At 43.4% G+C, this 28,000-nt stretch overlaps 1 protein-coding gene across 2 annotated transcripts; it reads left to right on the top strand.

The window, feature by feature from the left end:
- Window positions 1-28,000, top strand: QDPR (quinoid dihydropteridine reductase). 2 transcript variants are annotated; one of them, XM_063921286.1, is made up of 8 exons: window positions 1-97; window positions 697-802; window positions 1,040-1,132; window positions 2,560-2,656; window positions 9,223-9,363; window positions 15,017-15,125; window positions 16,162-16,245; window positions 27,484-28,000. In XM_063921286.1, exons 2-8 carry the CDS (start codon window positions 707-709, stop codon window positions 27,587-27,589), a joined length of 726 nt encoding a protein of 241 aa, XP_063777356.1. In that variant the 5' UTR covers window positions 1-97; window positions 697-706; the 3' UTR covers window positions 27,590-28,000. The 2 variants fall into 2 exon arrangements, with proteins under 2 accessions (XP_063777356.1, XP_063777346.1); XM_063921276.1 differs by lacking the exon at window positions 1-97 and having other exon boundaries at window positions 540-802.

The following is a 28,000-nucleotide window of genomic DNA, read 5'->3' as shown; positions in this document are numbered from 1 at the left end:
TTCCCTGCCCGGGGCACTCTGCGCCCTTGAACCGGCCCTGATTACCAGGAAAGTCCAGGAACAGAGCATTTTCTCCCTCATGGAGAGGGTCAGATAGGCAAGTATGCAACCTTGTGCATGTCGACTACTTAGTGTCAACCTAGACATTGTCGACCTTTTGACTGTCAACCCATTGATCCATAACCTTGTAAGGTGTCCTCGGAGGTATATTAGAAAAATAAAAACCTAGTGAAATATCCTAATTGTAATAACCTATAGCTGCTCTGTGTATAAGAGGTGAGCTTTTGTAATTATCACCGTGTAAGTGACACAACATAATATAGTTTTCTGTTTAAAGCCATGAGCATGTGTTATTATACACAGCCGGAAGACATTGCACAAAATACAGCTGACGATCCTTCCTTAATTTCCTGTTCGGTGAAACACTGATACACACAGCACATGGTATTAGCAACATTGTATCAGCCCCAGCACAGACACATGTTCTGTAGTGAAAGCAGAACACGTGATCTCTGATCATCGCTCTGCAGGTTCATAAGCTGTAAATGAACTTGGCAGCAGCCGGTAGCAGGCAATAAGAATCTGGCACGTCACACGGTGACGTCGGTGGGGGCGGGGCCCAGCACTGGTTTCTCTCTGTATTGCATGACAGGAGTACTAGTTGCTGCTGATCAGAGGCAGATCTCTATCACACAGGCTGTGCAGGATGGCTGCTGTCGCTGAGGTGCAGAGAGTGCTGGTGTATGGAGGCAGAGGAGCTCTGGGCTCCAAGTGTGTGGACTACTTCACATCCAAGAACTGGGTAAATGTGGCTGCTCCACTGTGTGTTCTGTGTTGCTGGAGCATGTGGCACATGTATCATCTTGCAGAAGTAAATGTGGCTAGGAAGTAGGCAGACTGATGCCAGGGTCACAGTTTACTTTAGCTGCAGTATGCTTAGCTCTGTTTGGTGGCATTATGTGATCTGTTTTGTTGCACTTTGAGACGTTAATACTAATTTATTTTATATAATATTTGTATTATCTTTCTATTCCCTCAGTGGGTTGCATCTATAGATGTGACGGAGAATGCGTCTGCCAGTGCTAATGTGGTGGTAAAGCTGTCCGATTCTTTCACTCAGCAATCGGAAGAGGTGAGTCACTGTCCCTGTGTACAAGGAACTTCCAATTCAATATGCTGTGCACATCTACAGGAGAGCAGACACACTTGTCTCATGTATTGTTATAGCTGCCATGTTTGGGAAGATGAGTGCCATCTAATAAGTGTACAGCTGATACCGTACCATCTCTGTGTTCCTGTGTTATTACCATACGTGTACTGTATCTGTCTATTGTAGTATGCTATGTTGATGATCTACATATACGATATAATAAGGTACATTTTGCATTTTTCATTTCTAAATGTACTTATCTTAAACATTAGATGTTACTAAACTTTCCAGCCAGGATCTGGAGCTAAAAAAATAATTAATAAAAAATTGAAAATAAACTAAAAACACAAAAACAGTAAAACCGTTTTGTTGGCTGGTGATTCGCTAACAGATTAGGATGATTGGAGCTGGATTCAGCATTTTGCATGACAGGTTTATGCCTAGAGGCTGAAGACTGCTCTTTCCCTGCACAGTGGATGTGTCACACTTTGTTGTATTTGCAGAGAGAAAATGAATGCAGCTGGAGGTGCAGTTATATTTGCGTATATTTACTTTTCCCGTGATCTGGATTGGATTAAATATTTGTGCGGAGATAGATGAAATCTAAAGATAACAAGTGAAGAAGTTTCCTATAGCAACCAGATTCTGATAATTTTATGGCATGTACTAGACCAGTGATGGCTAACCTTGACACTCCAGCTGTTGTTGAACTACACATCCCAGCATGCCCTGCATCAGTTTTAGCAAGGCCAAATAGCAAAACTGTAGCGGGCCATGCTGGGGTGTGTAGTTCAACAACAGCTGGAGTGTCAAGGTTAGCAATCACTGTACAAGACAAATGATAGAATCTGGTTGCTATGGGAAACTTCTACACTGGCCCTCTTATCGTTTAGTAATTACAGCCCAGAATAGAATCCATATGCACCCTTGAGTTTTGATACTTTTTCTTATTATATAAATATGGACCTTTATAGAAAACAGATTGTCCCATTTCAGTGCTAGATGTTAATTATGTGTATTTTGCATGGGTTTCCCATCCTTCCGTATACAGTATGTGGTCTAATATGTATTAAGATCCAATGAGAGTAATTGGACAAACCTTAGAGATATATACAGTATGTGTAGATTGTCGTCTATAATAAGATGCATTTTGGTGGCGGGTTGCTTGTACAGTGCAGTTTTACACTCTGTTTGCTGAAAGTGCTATCAGAATAATTGATTGTGTGAACCCTAACCAGACTCCTGTTTGTGGCTGTATGTCTGTTCTCCTGGAGAAATATTATATGATCTTAATGATTAAAATTCAGAAATTGATGTTGGCTGTTGCCGGGAAGACTAATGCTATGACAGTGCTCACTCTCTGTAGTGGGTCACTGACAGATCTGATCTCTCCCCTTTCCATTCATCAGGTGACCACAGCAGTGGATCAGCTTCTCAGTGGTCAGAAGGTGGATGCAATCCTCTGTGTGGCTGGAGGCTGGGCTGGAGGCTCTGCAAAAGCAAAATGTAAGTTGAAGTCCATCATGGTGGTATGGTAGCTTATTTAGAATATTTTGCATGGTAACAGCTTAGAAATGTCCAGTGATAACCCATGTATACTTAGTGTTGGTTGCATTTATCATAAGAATCTTGTTGTTGTAAAGTGCCTTATATTGCTACACTCCCTGTGCATACACAGCAATTATTGTATCAGTATGAGTTTGGGGTGGTGGAGAATGATCCTCATCATCCTATGCAGGTGGGGGTGTCTTTAGTCTGCCTGGTTACTCCTTTATCATGTACAGTAAATTGTTCTATAACTCTAAATTCTGCTGAACTCCCATGATGTGCAGTATTTATCTTCTTAGTACTGTATTTCATTTTATGTGCTTTAGTGTTTTGACACTTCAGACTAAATAAAATATATAATATAGTGTGTGTAAAAAAATAAATAAAAAATAAAAAAAATTAAAAAGTGTGTGTGTGTGTGTATATATATATATATATATATATATATATAATCTCTATCTATCTCTATCAAAGGATGATACAGCGCCACTTGTGGGGTATGATCTCAGTAATAAAAAAATTGCTGTAATAAAAATTGCTAAAAGATACTAAAAACACAACAAACCTTGTTAGAGGTGTTGCCACCCCTTAAGATTGCAACACTAGTACAGTGCTGCCAGAGAAATATATAGTGGGGGGATGAGGGTACCGGCGACTTCTGTTGTGTGAATGTGCAAAGACTAGTAGTGAAATTTATGATTTATAAGCCAAAAAATATAAAATTGAACAAACCGTTTTAATAGCACATATAAATAAAATATATAAAATTTCCAAAAAAGAATCATAAAAAATCCAAGATCAGGTATAAAGGTAAGGACTTAGCTTTTAAAATAGGCAAGGGGGTCACTGCAGGGAACCCCCTTGCCTATTTTTATGTATTTTATTTATATGTGCTATCAAAACGGTTTGTTAAATTTTATATTTTTTGGCTTATAAATCATAAATTTCACTACCAGTCTTTGCACATTCACACAACAGAAGTCGCCGGTACCCTCATCCCCCCCCACTATATATATATTATATTATATTATATTATATTATATTATATTATATTTTCCCTCCGCTTCGGCAGACAAGATTAGCTTCCAGCCAGGGGTGTATCTAGGAGTCCGGGCACCCCTGGCAAAGTAAGGAACTGGCGCCCCCCAAATTTGAAATAGGGAAGGTGCATGTGGGAAAGGGGCCTGACCATACAATAGTTCCCCCAATTCAAATTCAGCTACACAGTAGTAGCCCTTATACACATTATACCCACACAGTAATTCTTATAACACTGAGGAGACATCGGCAGTGCCTGGCCTGGCTGAGGAGACAATGCCACCCAAAGCCAGGTAGTGTAATCAAATAGTAGTGCAAAGAAGTGCAGTGCAGCGCACTACCCAGTGGTGCAAGTAGAAAAAAATCTTAGTGGTACTGTGTGGTCAATGAAAATAGGGGCATGATACACATGTGACTCCAATAGTGCAATGCCAGATACACATTTTATTTATTTATTTATTTATTAATTAACAGTTTCTTATATAGCGCAGCAAATTCCGTTGCGCTTTACAATTTGAAATAACAATAACAAACTGGGTGATAACAGTCATAGAGGTAGGAAGGCCCTGCTCGCAAGCTTACAATCTATAGGGAAATAGGCATATGTACACAAGGAAAGGTGCTATCTATTGCATAGAATTAAAAGACATGTGAGGACATATGCCCCCAATAGTGCCAGATACACATTTGCCCCCAATAGTGCCAGATATGCCCCTAGAGTGCCAGATACACATACTCTTACCGTGCCAGATATGCCGTTATAGTGCGAGATATGCCCCCACAGTGCCAGATAAGCCCCCACAGCCCTAGTCCCCATCACCCTCCCAGCACATAGCCATAGTCCCCTCTCCGTAAATAGCCATAGCCCCCACCTCCCCAAGCAATAGCCGTAGTCTCCACCTCTCCCAACACAGTCATACAGTAGTCCCCGCCCCCTCCCATCACATACAATAGTTCCCCGCCAGCATAGATAGCCATAGTGCCCATTCCTGCACATAGCCCCTCACCACCCTAAGCACATAGCCATAGTCCCCATCCCACTCCAAGCACATAGCTGTAGACCGCCCTTAGCACATAGTAGTAGTCTCCCCCACTCCAAGCACATACATAGCCCCCCACACAGCACATAGCCCTAGTCCCCACCCCACAACATCCCAGCAGATAGCCGTAGTGGCAATACCTGCTGTGCCGAGCTGCCTGGGATGGAGGGCGGAGGATCGCTCAGCAGGCATGAGCTGTCGCCGGTGTATGGCACCGCACCAAACTACGTGAAGAAACTGGAAATAAACTACAGCTCCCTGTAGCCCTTGCTGCTGGGAGCTCCCGACAGCAAGGGTTTTTTACGTGTAGAGCATTGCGGTGCTGGACACCGACGCCAGCTCCTGCCTGCTGAGCGATCCGCCACCCTCCATCCCAGGCGATGCACAGGCAGCTTGGCACAGCAGGTATTGCCAGACACTACGGCTTAAGGGATTCCACCCATTGGCCGAGGGTGGCACCGTCGGGCGGCGCGCCATGGCCGTCTTTTCGTATAGGCTCAATGGGCACTTTCCCAAGGAGTCTAAGGGCCCTAGCCTGATAGCTTAGGGTCTCCTTTTTCCAGGGGTACCAGATTTTTGAAAATTGGCCCTGGGGAACCGGAGATATCCGATTTCAAATCAGTGGCCCCTATCCGAGCCTGTTAATTGCTCTTCCCAGCCAGATATCTTGGGTTCTGTCTGACTTTTTCTGAGTTTTTCTGAGGGTATACTCCAAAAGCTGGGCTTTTCCCCTTTCAGTGGATACTGGCCACTTTTCTCTACTATGCCCAGAACCAGATATATCAGCCTTCCAGCAACTGGTCCCTGCTCTAGCTCCATATGCCTGGCATGCAGTTTTATATATTAGTCAGTGGATTGCTCTGGCTCCTGAACTTTGATCCCCAAGTTCCCAGTACCTCCTAAAAGATGGGACTCTCTAGTTTTTTTAGTCCCATTTGATAGCTAAGAAATATGTTTCCAGAAACTGGAGATATCTGCAGTCATGCAAGCTGCCCTCCCACCAGAAAATTATTACTATTAAGCCCACTCCACTATCCACCCCTTCCCTGCATATAGACACCCCCTACCACCCTGGAAGTCATGTACCAGTGCCACTTCATTCAGCCCAATGCTCCGTCTACAGTTTAGTGTTCTCCCTCCCACCCCATATCCCATCATCTGTGCAGTAAAGGAATAATTAGCAGAAATGACTGCTCCAGATCCTACATGCTGCGTGGAAGATAGAAAACCCACTACCGCCCGCGGGACATCAAGGCTGCCACTGGTAACACCCCCCACCCCTACCACTGGAGGATGGGTAGGGGCCCCAGTTCATTGCTTTGCCCAGGGGCCTACACTGCTGTTAAGACGCCCCTGGCGAGTGCCATCCTGGCCAATTGTTAGATATGCCCCTGCTTCCAGCTTCGCCTCGGTACGATCCGTGCCGCTATAATACATCTCCCCTTTGTACCTAATGGAATGGTTCATGTTGGGGGATATGGCATGACTAGAAAGGCTGTTGGGAGGAGACGTAGGGTACAGTTGTATTGTAAAACAGAAGCCCCTCTAGTGGCCATTATGTATGTCTATATGCCTCAACCTCATAAGTATTAACATTAAATACTAGTCCGATCTCATAGCTGTGGGTAGCAAAGAACCTAACCTTTTCTGCATCACATCGAGGGTAATTTTCTGCATCACATCGAGGGTAATGTCTTCTCTGCAGAGAAATTACATGAACAAAATAGAATTCATAGTGAGTCAGCTGTTTTAGCCTCATGTGCCTGGATGCAATCCACACTACTGGTTCTAATGGTCTCCATATGTATATGGCTTGTATTGTTCTTTATTACATATTTGGATGCTATGAGAACTTCTATTTTAATCTGCATTATTTTTTCTTTATATTTACAGAAGGGAAAAAAAATATTTATACTATATAAAATTACATTTTTATTTTTTTTACAGTGTAATAAATGCATTGATAAATGTAACGCTACTTTCACCTTGTCTAATAGCATTTCTTCTGTTTTTTTTTTTTTTTTTATGTATCCATTTTTCTGGATGGTGCTTATTATATATCAGTGTTTTCTACATGTTAATGATTTGTAATCTCCACAAAATAACTGTTCCCTGTGTGTAACTAGACCTGCTTTATTGATCATTCTTGCAGAAGACACACAATTGTTCTTACACAATATTTGTTTTTGTTTAAACGACTTTTCTGCAACTTGGTTATTTTTTCTGACGAACAGCTAAATAACTCAAAGGAATTTTGCAGATTTCATATATTTTTACAAACACCCACTTTCCCACACATTAGCTGTTTGGGATCACAATGCTTTCTTAGTATAGCAGGGTCCTAGTGCATAAAATCACTGGGAACCTTTGCCGGCCAGCTCCATCTCTTCGCTTTGGATAAGTCAGCAAGAGCCTAGCAATGTTACCAGTGGTCTGCAGTAATTGTCAGAACCATGCATCTGCCAGAGAGCGAGCTCAAAGTTATGATGAGGTCTGTCTCTGAGTCAGGTGATTGAGTTACAGCAAACCAGAATGTATGCTACTTTCTCCAAGTGTGGTGGTGGGGGGGGGGAGTTCTCTACAGCTAATCCTCTCCGGTTTGAGATCGATGATGCATTTGGGCCTTGCATCTTACCTGGGTATGTTCTGGACCTGCATATCATGTACTGCTCGGCATCCTGTGTGTATTGCATGACATCCATGGGCTTTACTTCAACCCTTACCCCTCCCCATGTGTATGCGCAGCCAATTTGCAATACAGCAAATATGCTATACTAGACACTTAAACTACATGAGATAGTAAAAGCCAAATGAAGAATGTACAACAGGGACAAAATCTAAAACAAGGCAGAAAGTTTCAGATGCAAAAATGTAAATGTATTGTTGTCCCTGTGCCGATTGGAGGCTTCTACTTAAACAGATGTGTCCTCATACATTTTGCCTCAAAACGCAGTGGGACATGCCTGGTGTGAGGGAGCTTACAGGTCTTCTGCAACTCTCTTAGCGGTTTCTTTTTTTTTTTTTTTTTTTTTTCTTGCCAAAAATGTCTTGCTTGCATCGTTATGTGTATAAGATGCACAGGCAGACTCTCTTCTGATTAAAATTCTATGCGTCATGCCTAACTCTGTGCAATCGCACCTGTAACTGCACACAATGTTACGTTACAGTGTTTTCTAGGAAAACGCTGTAGTGCAGCATTTCAAATGCAGATACAGTCAGGTCGCACACAGAATATAGACATGCCGCATATCATTTTAATCAGCATAAACTGCTTGTCTACCCAATTTGCATCATTTTTGTGAATAAGAGGCATTTTAATGGAAAGAGTCACTTAACAAGTAACACCACGGCATGACTAGAAGGACTGTTCACCGTGCCAGGAGAAATCTGTAGATGTTGTCTACATCTGGAGCAGTAACAGACATTTTTTTATAAAGTCTCTTGTATAATAAGCTTCTATTATTATTTTTTTACTAGTGTTTTGCGGTGTCACAGTGACTTCCTCCACTGTGTTTAGACAACAGGTATATTTAAGTTCTACTTTACTATTTATTTCAAAACCAGGATTATAACATTCACTGGGGGAGATTCAAATGGTTGAAAAGTCAGTTGGGTGTCTGTTTTTTCCTATCTAATAGACAGGAAAAAACAGACACCCAACCGACTTTTCAAACATTTGAATTCCACCCACTAAATGCTTGTTACATTTTGCCCTGTAACTGATTGCACCTTTAAAAATACTGCTTGCTCACACAAAGTCCGGCTTGTCGCAGGCTATTACATTTAGGGCCCGATTCAGACCTGATCGCTGTTGTGTTAAATCGCACAGCGCCCGATTATCGATTGACAGCGTGTGCATCGCAATATGTAGGCGTGACACCGAACAGTGACAGAATGGTGCATAAATTTCAATCGCAAGGCGTTCGCAAGATGATTGACAGGAAGAGGCCATTGGAGGGTGGTAACTGTCCATTTTCTAGGAGAGTCAGGAAAAATGCAGGCGTTCCCAAGCGTTTTCTGGGAGGGTGTATGGCGTCCGCTCTGGACCCAATCAGCCTGTTTGTATCGCACTGTAGGAGTAAGTGTTGGGCTACGCACAGCCTGGAAAAATCATTCGATAGTGAGGTGTGAACGGATTTGCAGCTGCCTTGCGGAATTTTTGCACGGCGTAAACGTACATTCGCACACCTTGCACGGGGTGAGTTTTCACTCTTTATGGGCGGCGGCTATCTGATCGCATACCGCTGCAAAAACGCAGAGGAGCAATCGGGTCCTTAGATCAGACTTAAATATTTCAGTATCTGTTACCCATGAGATATTCGGGCAATGCCCTTGACTAGCAGACTCTGCTGGAACCTGTACTTTAGAAATACTATATCTAGTAAATCTAGAATAGACCTTCATGGGTACACTAGATTGTGTCATATTTGTATTTCTGGCTTGCAGCATTTTACAAGAACTGTGATCTGATGTGGAAACAGAGCGTTTGGACTTCAGCCATTTCCAGTCACCTCGCTACAAAGCATCTTAAAGAAGGAGGCCTGCTCACATTGTCCGGGGCACAAGCCGCACTATCTGCTACCCCAGGTAATAGTCAGGAATATTACTCTTTAAAAAGTAAAATAAATGGACTGACTTATTTTTTTTCACATTTTAAATGCCTAACCGGTTTCATCAAACAATATTGATTTGTAACAGACGTCTGGGGGAGTTGCCATTGTGTGATAGAACACTGCTTTTTTTTTTTTTTTTTTAATAAAAACTGGATTAAAAAAGGAGGTGTGATATTTCCTCATCTCAAAATGGAGAAAAGATGTGAGTGATGAGACGCTAATAAATATACATATTGTACAGTACCCCAAAAATATTGCTTGCAAATTCCGGACAGTATTATTATTATTATTATTATTATTATTATTATTATTATTATTATATATATATATATATATATATATATATATATATATATATATATATATATATATATATATATAATATTTTTTTTTTTTTTTTTTTTTTGTATCCTGTTGATGGGTGAGTATAATGTGCAAGACGGTCATGTGTATGTATAGGGAAATACCTTTAAGACTAACAGTAAATTATAATTCATTACATAATAATAATAAATAATAATAATATTAGTTATTTATATAGCGCACACATATTCTGCAGCACTTTACAGAGAATATAGAGTCAATCGCATCAGTCCCTGCCCTAGTGGAGCTTACAATCTATATTCCCATGCATACACATTCACAATAGAGTTAATTATTGTTGGGAGCCAATTAACCTACCAGTATATTTTTGGATAGTGGGAGGCGGAGGAAACTCGCGCAAGCATGGTGAGAATATACAAACTCCACACAGTTAGTGCCATGGTGGGAATCAAACCCATGACCTCACTGCTGTGAGCAGTAATGCTAACCATTACTCCATCTGTGCTGCAAATATGGTTATAGATCACTTCAAACCTTTATAACGTCTGTATATCCATACCAGCTTGGGATGCATGTCATTGAAATGTGCAGAAGCTGGTGCATACATGCTATTAATAATTATTCTGTCAGGTCATTAAAACATAACCATTAGCAGACGGCTTTACATCACTGAAATGTCAGCTCTGTTTTGTTTTTGTTTTTTTATTTCCCCCTTTTATTTTTTTTTTATTTTTAGCTTCATTATTTTGCTTATGTTATATCAATCTGCTATACTCTGGAGATTCCGCCCAGTGGTGTGACTTGCCCCTTTTTTTAAGGTACATGGAATTGTAGCAATCTGTTTACGTTTCTCAGTAAATATATATTTTTACGCTTGTTTATTCTCCTGATGACTATTATTATTATTATATTATTATTATTATTATTATTATTATTTTTTTATATCTGATGTCGTCGTCTTTCACACACATCCTGGATCTAATTCATCAAAGAAATAGAAAGCTGCTCCATTTTTCTGTACAGTAGGTCTCTTCCTCCTGTGTAAAGATCAGATAATGTGGAAGACCTTTGTCCTCCCTTTTAAGTTTGTCCCTTTGCTCTTGTGATGTGAAATTTGCACAATACTTTTCATACTTTGATCTCAACCTGGACAAAGTTGTCTGGGAGTAATTCAGAAGTCCCGCTGTGATTAAAGAACAACTTTTAACATAATTAGTTTATAAATACATTTTAGAATGTTATGAGATTGACCTGATTTTTGAATAGTGAATGAGCTTGAATGGTACTTTAATGTAAATAGCAATTTCATACTGTTTCATTTATTGTAACCACACAAGTCGCGGTTCCTTAGGAATTCTGGTGATGTTTACAGCCAACATGTGTTTCATTTTAGAACAGACAAAAAAAAAAACAAGTATTGGGCAACATCCTGCCCAGAATTAGCTGGTTTAATTAAAAACAATTTGCCAAAAGAAGAGTTGCATAAAAGCAGACGGAAAAGAGACCACAGCCCCAGGGCAACTCTTTGTCAAAGATTAAATGGCGGTTGCAATAAATTAGTTGCATGTCTGATTAAAGAGCAAGTAAAGTCACTATATGAAACTGAGAAGACCCCTAGCATGCGCATATACATAACATATCTACAATGAGTGGAATGAAACAAAAACAGTAGAACAGTTCTGTTTAGAATTGTGGAGTTAGCCACCCAGCCGTTTAAATACAGTAAAGTAAAAACAGAATGATCATTTAAAAAATGGTCTCTTTAATTTGTAAAAAAAAAAAAAATCCGGAGATGGTTCCTAGACTAGGGATGTGGGTTGAGTTAGTGGTACAGGGCTGTTTGTGTTATAGGGACAGAGCTTTGGAGAGTGAGAAAGTACTACCAACCAACCAGCTCCTAAAGCTGGTACACACCACACAATGTATGTACCCAGCGAAATTGCGCATGACTGGACCTGACATGGAGCTGGCATCAGCATAGTGCATATACATTTGCCGATGCCGACCGCAATGGAGGATCGGCAGCATGGCCGTTGCTAGCGAAGTCTTCCGTCAGCCCTGCATGTAGAGCCAACTGAGGATGTTGCTGATGATCTGTGGGAGCACACACAGTCAGCGGCATAGTGGATACACACTACACGATGTGCCGGATATGTTGGTCCGATATGGCGCATCGGACGACAAATCGTCTAGTCTAGTGTGTTCCCAGCTTAACTGTCATTTTTCAAGCACGGCCTGTAACATGGCAGTTAGGAGCTTATTGGTTGGTACTTTATCTCTCTCTAAGACTTGGTACATCTCCTCCTAATAGTGTGGTTAATAACGTGGCATCACACTGATCTGTGCAGGCTTCTTCAAACACGTTGTTATGGGGGACGTGTATTTTGGCCCGAGTTTGCGCCTAATTCTCGGGTGTTTTTGCAAAAACGATTTTTGGGCCATTTCCATGTACTGTTGTTTCCTATGGAAATGATGGTGGTGTGTTTGATCGTATTAGTGATTTCAAGTTTGATTTGATCGTACACTTCCGGGTTTGCCTTTAGTAAATTTACACATTTGAAAAAAAATTGAGCAAACACACCTGAGAAAGCAAACATTTACCCCGAAATCTCTGTATGAAATGCTACAATACCATTTAAGTTAAGACTCAGTCGCACAAATAGGGCTGGATTGTAAATCTGGCAAATGCCAGAAGTGCCGATAGGCAGGCGGGGTGGGCCAGGCCGGTCAGAGAAGCCGGGAAGGCTGCATGCAGCGCAGCTCCCGTGTCTGTTTGTGCTCCCCGCTGCTGGACGTATCTGTTTGTAACACGTGGTAACGGCACGACCCCACCCTTACTGTGCAGTATAACCAAAATGGGGGCACTCCCCCATGCACTATGCCCGTGCGCCGCCTCCGTTGTGCGCGCACGCGAATGCCAGGGCTGAATTCTGGCCCAAGCCTGTCCCTACGCACAAAGAAATACAAGTGTTACATATCAAATTAATCAGTGCAGTCTCGTGAAGCGGTTTCTTCACTCCTGTGAATAATATCTGCTTAAAGGGTGAGTTCTGATGGCAGTACTTCAGTGTTCATTTGAAAAACCTACACATAAGGAATAACTCTCACGTTTCCTGGATTGGTATCCGGATGATAGAGCTACAGTACACTGTCTAGATAAAGTCAATAAGCCGACATCACATGGTCAACAGGTAAAAGGTAGATAGTCAACATGACAATGGACAATGTACATATGGTAGACACCAAGTTTTGAATTGAGGCTCTTCACATATTTTTCTACTTTTTGTTTGCTTTACCATCCATGTGGACTATGATTGGGAATAGTAACCTGGCCGAAGTGTGGCGAGCGAAGTTAGCCCACGAGAGTCTATATTTGCTATAATAGTGGTCTCATATAATGAAAACTATAATTAAAAAAACTTTCCAACCTTTTCTGTGTCGCCCATTGTCATGTTGATCTTTTGACCCTGTCCGCCTCATGTACCTGTCGACTTATTCTACTGTCTACCTTTTCCATGTTTGCCTTTTGTCCCTGTCGACCTAATGCATGTCAACCATATGGTGTCAAACTAATGACTGTCTATCTTATTACTGTAGATCTTATATACCACACCCTCCTGGATCTGTATGTAAGACCTCAGTGACTTATAATTTACTTTTATGTGTCTACCTTTGGGTCTGTTTGATTATGGTGCCATCTAATGACTTCATAAACTAATACCCCTTTCACATAGAAAAGAAAATTCCCGGGTGATGGGGTGGGGGGTCAGACGGGGACCAGCAAAATTACCCTGCACTGAAATTTCCTGGTAATTCAGACATTTCTGTCTGAAAAGGGTATATTGAAGCATTTTAAGGTCTGGGAACAAAAGAAACTGATATTGAGCTTTAATTACCGTATATACTCGAGTATAAGCCGACTTTTACAGCACTTTTTTTGTGCTGAAAAAGCCACCTCGGCTTATACTCGAGTCAGTGGCCGTGCAGTGTGACAGGCAGAGCAGTGTGAAGGAGGGACACGGAGCGCACAGCGCGCGCCTCTCCTGTGTCCCTCCTGCATCTCCGGCGGCAGCGGCGGGTCTATTAAAGGAAGTACCCGTTCGTGACCTCTGATCACGAACCGGCACTTCCTTTAATAGACCCGCCGCGGCCGCCGGAGATGCAGGAGGGACACAGGAGAGGCGCGCTCAGTGTCCCTCCTTCAGAAGACAGCGCGGGATCTACGGAGGGGTAAGTAACAGGCACTGGGGGAGCATATTTGGCACTTGGGGAGGGGGCATATGTGGCAGCATGAGGGCATATCTGGCAGCATGAGGGCACATCTGGCACTGTGGGGCATATTTGGCAGCATGAGGGCATATCTGGCACTGTGGGGGCATATCTGGCAGTATGAGGGCATATCTGGCAGTATGAGGGCATATCTGGCAGTATGAGGGCATATCTGGCACTGAGAGCTGTGTACGGCTATAGCTGCATTTCCCACCCTAGGCTTATACTCTAGTCAATAAGTTTTCCCAGGTTTTTGTGGTAGAATTAGGTGCCTCGGCTTATATTCGGGTCGACTTATACTCGAGTATATACGGTATACAGCCTCTAATAACATCAGTTTATCTTAAGAGCAGATTATTTATTACCATTCATAGTGTTTTTTTTATACTGTATATCCAGCCTTTGGTATGTATAGCTGCTGCTGTTAAGGATTAATACTAGAGCCTTTATACCTCCTCTTGTAGGTTGTTTTAGGTGATTTTTCAATATTTATTCATCTTATTAAAACAGTTAAGTAAGCTAACATTTGGGATTGATGTATCAAGCAGTGCAGAAGTGCCCACAGATTCTATTTTATAGAATGTAACTGATAACTGCTTCCTCAAAGCTAATTGGTTGCTACGGGCAACTTCTCCACTGTTTTCACTGCTTGATTCATCTGCCCCAATTTCTGTTAATGAAGCCTGGATGGACCTCATGAATGTTTTATTTTACACTTTTATGTATATTTTATTACATAAGGGCAACAAACACCTCTGTTGTAGTAACATTACAACCAGTCAGCTGTTTGCATATTTGTTCTTAACAGTACTAGAAAATGACAGAATTTGATTGGTTGCTAAAGGTTTAAAAGACCTTATCTGTTAGCACCAAGTTTGATTAATACCAATTGCATGTCACATTGTAGTGATCTCAAAGTTTTGTTTCTGGGCATTATTTAAATGATCTTCTATTTATTTTTGTTGAAAAGTTTCCTATATGGAATTTGTTACATCTAATTGTAAATGTTCTGCTTTGCCTTATCGTTTTGCTAGGAATGAGTGCTTATGGAATGGCTAAAGCGGCAGTGCATCAGCTGTGTCAGAGTGTCGGCGGAGACAAGGGCGGATTGCCGGTTAATTCTGCTGCGGTAGCTATCTTACCGTAAGTCACTCGCTATTTGCTGTCTCACCTGTACATCAGATTTTAATGTGTTACTGGTTTGATTGGAACAATACATACATACATTTACTTTTAATACAGCATGGGGCTGATTTATCAACGAGTTTTATCATATGCAACGAGTTTGAAAACTAAAAGCCAATTCGCTCCTGTCATGTGTTTGAAAAATGATGGTTGGGAGCTGATTGGCTGGAGCACCGTTTATAGTACACAACGAGTTTTAAAACTCGTTGTGTATGATAAAACTCATTGATAAATCGGCCCCATATGTCTGTTCTGTTGATCATGCAGTATTACAAATAATACTGCCTTTTGTAAAGGATGCAAACCAGATTGTACACTTCGAGCAACTGTTAAGCCATGTGCACACTGGCCTACGCACTAGACGATATGAACGATAACCATCTTTTTTAAAAAAAAGATCTATTGTTCATATCGTCCAGTGTGTATGGATGAACGATGCGCGCACCCAGGGGTCGTTCTCGTTCATCCATGATCTACCGAACATGCAGCTCAATGTTAACTATATATTTGAGCTACGTGTTCGGGGGGGATGCATTTGATTTGCCGGCTGTCTGTATCCCGGCGTTCGGGATACTGACGCCGGTATCCCGGCAGCCGGCAATGCCGCCAGCTGGAATTCTGGCGCAGCAGGGCTTTTCCCACTCGTGGAGACTGAGGGCTATCAAATGCTCACCTGTGATTGATTAGGTTAAGGGTGAGATTTATCAGATCTTGGAGAGAGAGAAAGTGGGGAAGTTGCTCATAGCAACCAGTCTATTTTACAGGCTGTGCAAGAAAAATGACAGAAGCTGGATGGTTACGTTGAGCAACTCTTCCACTTTATCTTTGATAAATCTCCCCCTATATTAAATACTTGTTAGAAATGAAAGTATGCAATATCATTGGCCATGTGATAATACTCTGTTGGTACCTGCAATTCATTAACGTTTTGACTACACTATTGTCTTGAGTCCAATAAGGGTTAACATTATCTCTTGATCTCTTCCTTTGGCAGTGTTACCTTGGATACGCCAGCTAACAGAGCCTCCATGCCTGAAGCAGACTTCACTTCCTGGACATCATTAGACTTTATTGCTGAGTGAGTACACAATAGCCCCTTATCAGCTCAGCCTCACAGGCAGGCTATGTCCTTCTCATTATTCTATTTACCCTGTGCTGTGCTCAGATATTATGCCGCAGGACTACGGACTGATATAGTATGCAGTTGCAGCATTTGTATTAATACAGTGTGCTGTAAATATAGTATATAGCGTATTTGTTCTGGTGTGTGTGTGTGTATGTATATATATATATATATATATATATATATATATATATATATATATATATATATATTTCTCTAACGTCCTAGTGGATGCTGGGAACTCCGTAAGGACCATGGGGAATAGCGGGCTCCGAAGGAGGCTGGGCACTCTAGAAAGATTTAGGACTACCTGGTGTGCACTGGCTCCTCCCACTATGACCCTCCAAGCCTCAGTTAGATTTCGTGCCCGGCCGAGGTTGGATGCACACTAGGGGCTCTCCTGAGCCCTTAGAAAGAAAGTATAGTTTTAGGTTTTTTATTTTCAGTGAGACCTGCTGGCAACAGGCTCACTGCAGCGAGGGACTAAGGGGAGAAGAAGCGAACTCGCCTGCTTGCAGCCGGATTGGGCTTCTTAGGCTACTGGACACCATTAGCTCCAGAGGGATCGACCGCAGGCCCAGTCCTTGGTGTTCGGTCCCGGAGCCGCGCCGCCGTCCCCCTTACAGAGCCAGAAGCAAGAAGAGGTCCGGAAAAACGGCGGCAGAAGACATCAGTCTTCACCAAGGTAGCGCACAGCACTGCAGCTGTGCGCCATTGCTCCTCATGCACACTTCACACTCCGGTCACTGAGGGTGCAGGGCGCTTGGGGGGGGGGGGCGCCCTGAGCTGCAATAAAAACACCTTGGCTGGCAAAAATACCACAATATATAGCCCTAGAGGCTATATATGTGGTAAATTCCCCTGCCAGAATCCAGAAAAAAGCGGGAGAATAGGCCGCGGAAAAGGAGCGGAGCTATCTCCCTCAGACACACTGGCGCCATTTCTCCTTCACAGATCCGCTGGAAGGAAGCTCCCTGGCTCTCCCCTGCAGTCTACACTTCAGAACAGGGTAAAAACAGAGAGGGGGGGCACTAAATTTGGGTGCAATACATATATAATATAAAAAGCAGCTATAGGGGACATAACTCAGTTAGTCCCTGCATTATATAGCGCTCTGGTGTGTGCTGGCATACTCTCACTCTGTCCCCCCAAAGGGCTTTTGTGGGTCCTGTCCTCATTCGGAGCATTCCTTGTGTGTGTGCGGTGTGTCGGTACGGCTGTGTCGACATGTTTGATGAGGATAATGATGTGGAGGCGGAGCAGATGCCTTTAGAAGGGATGTCACCCCCTGCGGGGCAGACACCTGAGTGGATGGGCTTATGGAAAGTAATGAGTGCACGTATAGACTCCTTATATAAGAAAATCGACGACATGCCAAATGTGGGACAGCCGACTTCTCAGCTCGTGCCTGCCCAGGCGTCGCATGGGTCGTCAGGGGCTCTAAAACGCCCGCTACCTCAAGCAGACCCAGATGTCGACACTGATACTGACACCAGTGTCGACGACGATGAGTCAAACCTGATGCCCACTAAGGCCATTCACTGTATGATTGAGGCAATGAAAGAGGTGTTAAACATTTCTGATATAACTACTGGTACCACTAAAAAGGGTATTATGTTTGGAGAGAAAAAACTACCCGTAGTTTTTCCCCCATCAGATGAATTAAATGAAGTGTGTGAAGAAGCGTGGGCTTTCCCTGATAAAAAATTGGTAATTCCTAAGAAGGTACTAATGGCGTTCCCTTTCCCGCCAGAGGATAGGTCACGTTGGGAAACACCCCCTAGAGTGGATAAAGCGCTCACACGTTTGTCTAAAAAGGTGGCACTACCGTCTCAGGATACGGCCGCCCTCAAGGAACCTGCTGATAGAAAGCAGGAGGCGATCCTGAAGTCTGTATATACACACACAGGCATTATACTTAGGCCAGCTATTGCGTCAGCTTGGATGTGCAGTGCTGCCGCTGCTTGGTCAGATAAACTGTCAGAAAATATTGACACATTAGACAGAGACACGATCCTGTTAACCATAGACCATATAAAAGACTCAGTCTTATATATGAGAGATGCACAGAGGGAAATCTGCCGACTGGCATCTAAAGTAAGTGCATTGTCCATTTCTGCTAGGAGAGGCTTATGGACTCGCCAGTGGACAGGAGATGCAGATTCTAAAAAGCACATGGAAGTGTTGCCATATAAGGGTGAGGAATTATTTGGGGATGGTCTCTCGGACCTAGTTTCCACAGCAACGTCTGGGAAGTCAGCATTTTTACCCCATGTCCCCTCACAGCCTAAGAAGGCGCCGTTTTATCAGGTTCAGTCCTTTCGGACCCAGAAAAACAGGCGTGGAAAAGGCGGGTCTTTTCTGTCCAGAGGCAGAGGTAGGGGAAAAAGGCTGCAACAAACAGCAGGTTCCCAGGAGCAAAAGTCCTCCCCCGCTTCTTCTTCCAAGTCCGCCGCATGACGGTGGGGCTCCACAGGCGGAGCCAGGTACGGTGGGGGGTCGCCTCAAAAATTTCAGCGATCAGTGGGTTCGCTCACAGGTGGATCCCTGGATCGTGCAAATAGTATCTCAGGGGTACAAGCTGGAATTCGAGGCGTCCCCACCCCACCGGTTCCTAAAATCTGCCTTGCCAATTGCTCCCTCAGACAGGGAGGCGGTGCTAACGGCAATTCACAAGCTGTATTCTCAGCAGGTGATAATCAAGGTACCCCTACTTCAACAAGGCCGGGGTTATTATTCCACACTATTTGTGGTACCGAAACCGGACGGTTCGGTGAGACCCATTCTAAATTTGAAATCCTTGAACACATACATAAATAAATTCAAGTTCAAGATGGAATCGCTCAGGGCGGTTATTGCAAGCCTGGACGAGGGGGATTACATGGTATCCCTGGACATCAAGGATGCTTACTTGCATGTCCCCATTTACCATCCTCACCAGGAGTACCTCAGATTTGTGGTACAGGATTGCCATTACCAATTCCAGACGCTGCCGTTTGGACTGTCCACGGCACCGAGGGTATTTACCAAGGTTATGGCGGAAATGATACTCCTTCGAAGAAAGGGAGTTTTAATTATCCCGTACTTGGACGATCTCCTAATAAAAGCGAGGTCCAAGGAACAGTTGTTGGTGGGAGTAGCACTATCCCAGGATGTGCTGCACCAGCACGGCTGGATTCTGAATATCCCAAAGTCACAGCTGGTTCCGACAACACGGCTACTGTTCCTGGGTATGATTCTGGATACAGTCCAGAAAAAAGTGTTTCTCCCGGAGGAGAAAGCCAGGGAGTTGTCATCTCTACCTCTGTCTGTCTGTCTGTCTGTCTGTCTTTGCCCAGTTTTGTTCTATAATTGTTGTTCTAATTGTAAAGCGCAACGGAATATGCTGCGCTATATAAGAAACTGCTAATAAATAAATAAATAAATAAATAAATCTCTAGTCAGAGACCTCCTGAAACCAAAACAGGTATCAGTGCATAAATGCACGCGGGTCCTGGGAAAGATGGTGGCTTCTTACGAAGCAATTCCCTTCGGCAGGTTCCATGCCAGAATCTTTCAATGGGACCTGTTGGACCAGTGGACCGGATCGCATCTTCAGATGCATCGCTTGATAACCCTGTCTCCAAGAACCAGGGTGTCGCTACTGTGGTGGCTGCAGAGTGCCCATCTTCTAGAGGGCCGCAGGTTCGGCATACAGGACTGGGTCCTGGTGACCACGGATGCCAGCCTTCGAGGCTGGGGGGCAGTCACACAGGGAAGAAGCTTCCAAGGACTATGGTCGAGTCAGGAGACTTCCCTTCACATAAATATTCTGGAACTAAGGGCCATCTACAATGCCCTAAGTCAAGCAAAATCCCTGCTCCTACACCAGCCGGTGCTGATCCAGTCAGACAACATCACGGCAGTCGCCCATGTAAATCGACAGGGCGGCACAAGAAGCAGGATGGCGATGGCGGAAGCCACAAGAATTCTCCGATGGGCGGAGAATCATGTACTAGCACTGTCAGCAGTGTTCATTCCGGGAGTGGACAACTGGGAAGCAGACTTCCTCAGCAGACACGACCTCCACCCGGGAGAGTGGGGACTTCATCCAGAAGTCTTCCAGATGCTGGTAAACCGTTGGGAAAAACCACAGGTGGACATGATGGCGTCCCGCCTCAACAAAAAGCTAAAAAGATATTGCGCCAGGTCAAGGGACCCTCAGGCGATAGCTGTGGATGCTCTAGTGACACCGTGGGTGTACCAGTCGGTTTATGTGTTCCCTCCTCTGCCTCTCATACCAAAGGTATTGAGAATAATAAGAAAGCGAGGAGTAAACACCATTCTCGTGGTTCCGGATTGGCCAAGACGAGCGTGGTACCCGGAACTTCAAGAGATGCTCTCAGAGGACCCGTGGCCTCTACCGCTCAGACAGGACCTGCTACAACAGGGGCCCTGTCTGTTCCAAGACTTACCGCGGCTGCGTTTGACGGCATGGCGGTTGAACACCGGATCCTAAAGGAAAAGGGTATTCCGGAAGAAGTCATTCCTACGCTTATTAAGGCCAGGAAAGATGTTACGGCAAAGCATTATCACCGCATATGGCGGAAATATGTTGCATGGTGCGAGGCCAAAAAGGTCCCAACAGAGGAATTTCAACTAGGTCGATTTCTGCATTTCCTGCAAGCAGGAGTGAATATGGGCCTAAAACTAGGCTCCATTAAAGTACAGATCTCGGCTCTGTCGATTTTTCTTTCAAAAAGAACTAGCTTCAGTACCTGAAGTTCAGACATTTGTGAAAGGAGTGCTGCATATTCAGCCCCCATTTGTGCCTCCTGTGGCACCTTGGGATCTCAACATGATGTTGAGTTTCTTAAAATCACATTGGTTTGAGCCACTAAAAACCGTGTATCTGAAATATCTCACGTGGAAAGTGGTCATGTTATTGGCCCTGGCTTCAGCCAGGCGAGTGTCAGAATTGGCGGCTTTATCATGTAAAAGCCCTTATCTGATTTTCCATATGGATAGGGCAGAATTGAGGACTCGTCCCCAGTTTCTCCCTAAGGTGGTGTCAGCGTTTCACCTGAACCAGCCTATTGTGGTGCCTGCGGCTACTAAGGATTTGGAGGACTCCAAGTTGCTAGACGTTGTCAGGGCCCTGAAAATATATGTTTCCAGGACGGCTGGAGTCAGAAAATCTGACTCGCTGTTTATCCTGTATGCACCCAACAAGCTGGGTGCTCCTGCTTCTAAGCAGTCTATTGCTCGCTGGATTTGTAGTACAATTCAGCTTGCACATTCTGTGGCAGGCATGCCACAGCCAAAATCTGTAAATGCCCATTCCACAAGGAAGGTGGGCTCATCTTGGGCGGCTGCCCGAGGGGTCTCGGCTTTACAACTTTGCCGAGCAGCTACTTGGTCAGGGGCAAACACATTTGCAAAATTCTACAAATTTGATACCCTGGCTGAGGAGGACCTGGAGTTCTCTCATTCGGTGCTACAGAGTCATCCGCACTCTCCCGCCCGTTTGGGAGCTTTGGTATAATCCCCATGGTCCTTACGGAGTTCCCAGCTTCCACTAGGACGTTGGAGAAAATAAGAATTTACTCACCGGTAATTCTATTTCTCGTAGTCCGTAGTGGATGCTGGGCGCCCGTCCCAAGTGCGGATTGTCTGCAATACTTGTAAATAGTTATTGTTAACTAAAGGGTTATTGTTGAGCCATCTGTTGAGAGGCTCCGTTGTTTTCATACTGTCAAACTGGATATAGTATCACGAGTTGTACGGTGTGATTGGTGTGGCTGGTAAGAGTCTTACCCGGGATTCTAAATCCTTCCTTATTATGTCTGCTCGTCCGGGCACGGTGTCCTAACTGAGGCTTGGAGGAGGGTCATAGTGGGAGGAGCCAGTGCACACCAGGTAGTCCTAAATCTTTCTAGAGTGCCCAGCCTCCTTCGGAGCCCGCTATTCCCCATGGTCCTTACGGAGTTCCCAGCATCCACTACGGACTACGAGAAATAGAATTACCGGTGAGTAAATTCATATATATATATATATATATATATATATATATATATATATATATATATATATATATATATATATATATATATATATATATATATATATATATATATATATATATATATATATATATATATATATATATTTATTATAATATAATATTCTCTCACAAATGAATGTTGAGTATCAAGGAGTTACTTAAGATCCAGTTTTGGTTTTAGTATTTAAGGTATGAAAAAAGAGGTAATATTCACAATTGTTAAATGCTTTCTCCCTTATGTTGCAAACACGTTACAGCTCACGTGTAATAACAGACAAGGTTTAGAACTGGGAGGCATTTGATATACCGGCTGTCAGGATCCCGGCACTCTGCATACCGGCGCCGGGATTCCGACAACTATTCTCCCTCTTGGGGAGTCCACGACACCCCTGGAGGGAGAATAAATAGCATGCCGTACGTAGCATGTCACCGAGGCCGCAGCGTGGCGAGCGCAGCGAGCCTGCAAGGGACTCTTGCGCTCACCCCGCCGCCGGCATGCTGGGCGCCGGGATCCCGACAGCCAGCATAACGTAGTAGACCCTTTAGAACCCTGCCCTTTGTCATACATTGGCAATTTAACATGTAAGAAAGTTATTTTAAAACAAATGGAAATATATGCACATTTTAACAAGTTAAGTAGTGACCCTGTTAAAATTTAAACCTTAGTTAAATTAGGATTGGATGGTTGCACAGATGTTCAAATTGCCTCACTGAGTGCAGTTTGTATGTTCTCATCGTTTTTTTTATGGTGTGTGTTTGTGTGTGTTTTTTTTTTTTTTTTTAATATTGTGCTCTAAAAGTATAGCATAGAGGGGCAGATGTATTAATAATGCACCAGCCATTCAACTAACTGTAATTTTTCAAACCCATACTGATTGGCTGGTGCATTATCACCTTCCACTAATCACTGTTTTATCACTTCTCCAGGCCTAATACAACTGCCCCCCAATAACATACCGATAGGTTAATTAGGACCTTAGTATTTGTTTGGTGGTAGGTTGGTGGCTCTCAAAATGTGTGCCATGGCACCCTGGATTGCCTAGTGACACTTGCAGGGGGGCCTTGGATTGGTGGTCAAGGACCAATACAAATTATTTATGGTCAATGTACTAGACAAAACCAGTGCTTGTGACGGTCAATTCTAAAATATTTGGACAAACAAATGTATCCTGTCCCTCACCATATGATTGAACCTAAGTATGACATATAAACACACTTTATATAATATTTATTTCTAAGTTTCACAATGAGAAACTCTTTGCCTAGGTGTGACGTGAAAACAATTCTGATACTTTAGGGAAAGTTTGGGAACCACTGTGGAAGGGTATTTAGACTCCAGGGGGCCAGGAGCTGGTGTGAATGACTTCATATATTGTCTGGAATACTTTGAGTAACATGGGGGAACTAGATGATGATGATATTATTATTATTATTATTATTATTATTATTATTATTATCATCATCTCTTTTAATGGAGTACAGTTTTTTATTGATTTTTCCAATATAATAAAGTGCAACACAACAACAAAAGGAAACGCTAAGAAAAGTAAATGAAAACATGTCAATAAAGCATTAAGTTGTAAGTGAAAATTATGGTTTCCAATTGAGTAATGGTCTTCTTTCATCATGCAGCAGTTTGGTCTAAATGAATATCAAAGAAGCACAGACCATACAGTACAACAATAAACCGTAGGAAAGGCAACATAGCGCAATACATATAGCCACACACCCAAAATACACTGTTACAATACAATAGAAGTGAATGTGGGATAAGAGAATTCCTAGGCTCCTGCTGAATTACACTGAGTATACACTTTCCCCAGAACTAAACCCATAAGAAGCATGTACCAGGCCCCATAAAACTGAAGGGAGCACCTCACGTCCAATAGGTGCTGACTATGCTAAGTAGTGCTCATGTTGAACAGTAACATTGAACAAGGCTTTCCAAGCGTGGAGGTCAGGCTCCATGGGAGCCATCGTGTTTGGGCTAAGAATACTTTACACATAAAAACTGCATATTGTGTACTATGTATCCAAACTATCATCATCTATGGCCCCAGGGCAACAAAGCCCAAGTGTAAAGCTGGCAATACACCAGACTAACTTTCCTCCAACCAACCAACTGTCCAACTTAAATGATGCCCCACACTTCTAACCAACTTTTTCATCAAACCAGCCACCTTCTCTCCAACGTGTGATGTCATAGAAGTAGGCGGACAGTGTCTGACTACTTCTGCATATTTTGTGTGGTGTGGTGACCGTGTGAGGGACTAGAAGAGGATTCTGCGTAGTGACAGTATGGGGTAGTAAGCATAAGCGTATTTATAGACGCCCAGCACCCCTAATACAGCTGCCCAGCTCCCCCTAATCTAACTGCCCAGCTCCCCTAATATAACAGCCCAACACCTCTAATAAAGTTGCCCACCCCTAATATATATATAATGTATTAGAAAGTAGTCACTCGCTATTGCCCTCCTTATGGGTGATACAGTGGTGCAGTGGTTCCCTGGGATTACACTGGTGTGTGTCCCCCCCCCCCCCCCCCCCCCATTTGTATAAGAAACCAGGCAGCACTCAGCTGTCTTTTTAGGACAGCCCAAATTCACACGGAAGTGCTCACTAACACTTAGGGCTCCGAACACTTTGATGCGAATTCAGTCTGAAACCAGGTGGCGAAGGGTGCAAGTTAAGGTGCTGTTGCTGGCGATTAATTGCCGCGCAACGGCACATCACACCCTTCGCGGCGAATAGGATCAACCCCTATGACAGGTGAGGCAGCCAACGATTTAAGATTAACATCAAGGTTCAACTGTCCCAAGGTAGTAAATCCTCAGTATCCCCATACTACTCTTGAGAAAAGGGAGGACCATTCTGCCAGCTGATGGGAGTTCCACAAGGAGGTATCTGGTCAGTACCTCTAAATTTGAGCAAGTTGTTGATCGTGAACCATATTTTTATGGCCTGTGTAAGTTGGTGAGGTCTGTCTCGTGAGGTTGTTCCACTAAATGAGGCTTGCAGGGTGTATGTCCAGGCATCACCTTGTAGACCAGTAGGCCAGGGAAGTGTCTTTTAACCGTAGTCTAATTGTGTCACAATAATAATAATAATAATAATAATAAAGCTAGGAAGCGCTCAACTATCAGAAGCTAGGATTTGAACAATACAGTATGCAAGGCTGTCGATCCAGTGGTGTTACTACCGATGGTGTAGGGTGTGCAGCTACTACCGGGTCCAAGATGCTTCCAAGGGATCGCATTACCCAGTGAACTCTAAGGCCCATGGCTCCCTTTTCCCCACCAAGAACGGCTGCAGTTGCAATTCAAGCTCACCCCCCCCCCCTCCCCCTTTCATGCTGGAGCAGCAGTAATACGGCTGCATGGGGCCGGGGGAGAGGGCTGCCCTTTCACTGCTCTCGTTCTCTGCTCCCTGGCCGCCCCTTGACACCTGCACGGGCAGACTCTGACTCCGCAGCTGCTGGCGGATCACATGAAGAAGCTGTCTACGGAGTAGCTGAGGGCGCTTCCTATACAGTTAAGCGGGGCTGGCCCGGCCCCATGAGGGGGGTGCTCCCTATGCAGAAACGAGGGAGTGGGGCTACAGGGGTGCTCCCCATGGGGGTTTCATGCTGCACTATGGAGGTGCAGTATGTAACTGATGCCTCTCTCTGTCTCTACATCCCTACTACCTCTGTCCATACGTCCCTGCTGCCTCTCTCTCTCTTCCTACGTCCCTGCTGCCACTGTCCCTACATCCTCTCTCAGTTACTACTATATGCCACTGCTATCTTTTTCTGTCCCTAAGTCCATGCTGCCTATATTTTTGTCTGTCTATGCTGGCACTGTGTCTCTGTGTCCCTGCTGACTCTCTCTCTCTGGAGACTTGAGTTGTGGGGCCCCTTAAAATTTTGCTATGGTGCCCTGCGTTGATCCATCCAAGCCAGAGAAGAGATCGGACTATTCAACTTCCAAAACAGAGAAGAGAGATAAATTGGGGATTGTCGAAAGACTAGAGAGATAAATTGGGGATTGTTGAAAGACTTAAAGAAACTTGGGCTGTACCACCATTTTTCACCAGGTTAACCCATCCAGTAGCCATGAGGGGGAAGTCATTTTTTTATCTTTATGTGCCCAGGAAGTTGCCACCACTGTTCTGGAAATAAACCATTTTGTGTTTCCCACAAGTGCAATATCAGAGTTAGAAGACTGTTTGCAGCTCGTCAGGTTAGGTTGTGTCATATGCTGCTTCCATTCAGATATCAAAATCTATATAATTTCCTGTTGTGTGGGTTTTGGTTTTTTTATATATTATTTTCTTCTCATATACAGTTACTGCCAAATCATTAACTGAAAATGTATATATTATTTACATCATCTGTTATATAGCGTAAAATGCAGTCCTCTCTATGCCCTCACATATTTACACATTCTGACCAGCATGCTAGACCGAAAATAGTATACATGTGTGATCCATTGCAGTAACAGCTGGCACCGTATTCTGCAACTGGAGCAATGGAGTTTTTGGTCGCTTTCCTCTGTGTCTGTCCCAGCACAATTCCCATCCATTACTGTATTGCGTTTTGTTACAACTTGTATGTTTAGCCACTGGAATACCTTATACAAGCGGTTCCCAAGCTTTCTTGAATCACAGCACCCCCAGAGTATCAGCATTTATTTCACGGCACCCCTAATAAAGTTTTTTTTATTGATAAATATGGGAAAAAATATAAAATTAAGTAAATTGTGCCTACCTGGAATGGTTATGTTCAGTTATGTTGTGGTGTACGGCAGTGCTTCTGATTATCCACATGTTTTATGTTTGGCCGCCACTATCCCTGGTTTTGCCCATCACTTTGACCATAAATAATTACATTTGGTCCTGGACCAGCAACCCGTGGCACCCCTGCAAAGAACCTCGCAGCACCACAGGGTGCCCAAACACACAGTTTAGGCACCACTGCCTTATACAGATTTTAGAGGGTGCCTATATACTTACATAACAGTCTATGGTATTGGTAAGGAATTGGGCAAAAAAAGTGTTTGATAATATTAAGAGGGTGCTTGGAATAAATTCACAAATAGAGGATACATTAAAATAAGGTTTAGTCAAAACTGCTTTATTTTGCTGGAAATAAATATTGTTCTCTTTTGTAGGACATTTTTTAACTGGACCACTGGAAATAACAGGCCGAAGTCTGGCAGTCTCATACAGGTGATCACAAAGAAAGGGAAAACGGAGCTTGTACCGGCTCAGCTGTAAGATGGGATTGCATCCTCTGCGTTGGGAGAGTCTGAAGCTATATGCTGCCTCGTTAGCATTTAGATTTTATCCCATTGATCCTTTGCAATAGTTGAATTTCTATTGATTTGTTTCTGACAGACCTGGGATATGTACAGTTTATCTAATTCCATGCATATTAGGTATATGTAGTCTAGTCAATTCAGTTTATACTACATTTTTATGTAAATTCGTATGGGTCGGTGGATAGACCTAATGCATGTCGACCTTCAGTGGTCGACATATTGACTGCCGACCTAAGCTGTGTCGACCTAACAACCATATCCCATTCATATTATAGGGTTTATTTTACAGTGTGAAGTTGTTAAGAACACCTGGCATGTATTGCTTAAAATGTGTTTTGAATAAACCTGTTCCCTCGGCCTTAAAGAA

The sequence above is a fragment of the Pseudophryne corroboree genome, chromosome 1, assembly GCF_028390025.1.
Source record: "Pseudophryne corroboree isolate aPseCor3 chromosome 1, aPseCor3.hap2, whole genome shotgun sequence".
In the NCBI taxonomy this organism is placed as follows: domain Eukaryota; kingdom Metazoa; phylum Chordata; class Amphibia; order Anura; family Myobatrachidae; genus Pseudophryne; species Pseudophryne corroboree.
Note: the sequence above shows the minus strand (reverse complement) of the source record. Positions and strands in the feature narration are given on the sequence as shown.

Bases quoted from the DNA above. Each gene is read 5' to 3' on its own strand.
- QDPR (XM_063921286.1), top strand. From the start codon at position 707: ATGGCTGCTGTCGCTGAGGTGCAGAGAGTGCTGGTGTATGGAGGCAGA. The intron at 2,657-9,222 runs GTAAGTTGAAGT...TCTGGCTTGCAG, and splicing joins AGGCTCTGCAAAAGCAAAAT to CATTTTACAAGAACTGTGAT. The intron at 16,246-27,483 runs GTGAGTACACAA...TCTCTTTTGTAG, and splicing joins TCATTAGACTTTATTGCTGA to GACATTTTTTAACTGGACCA.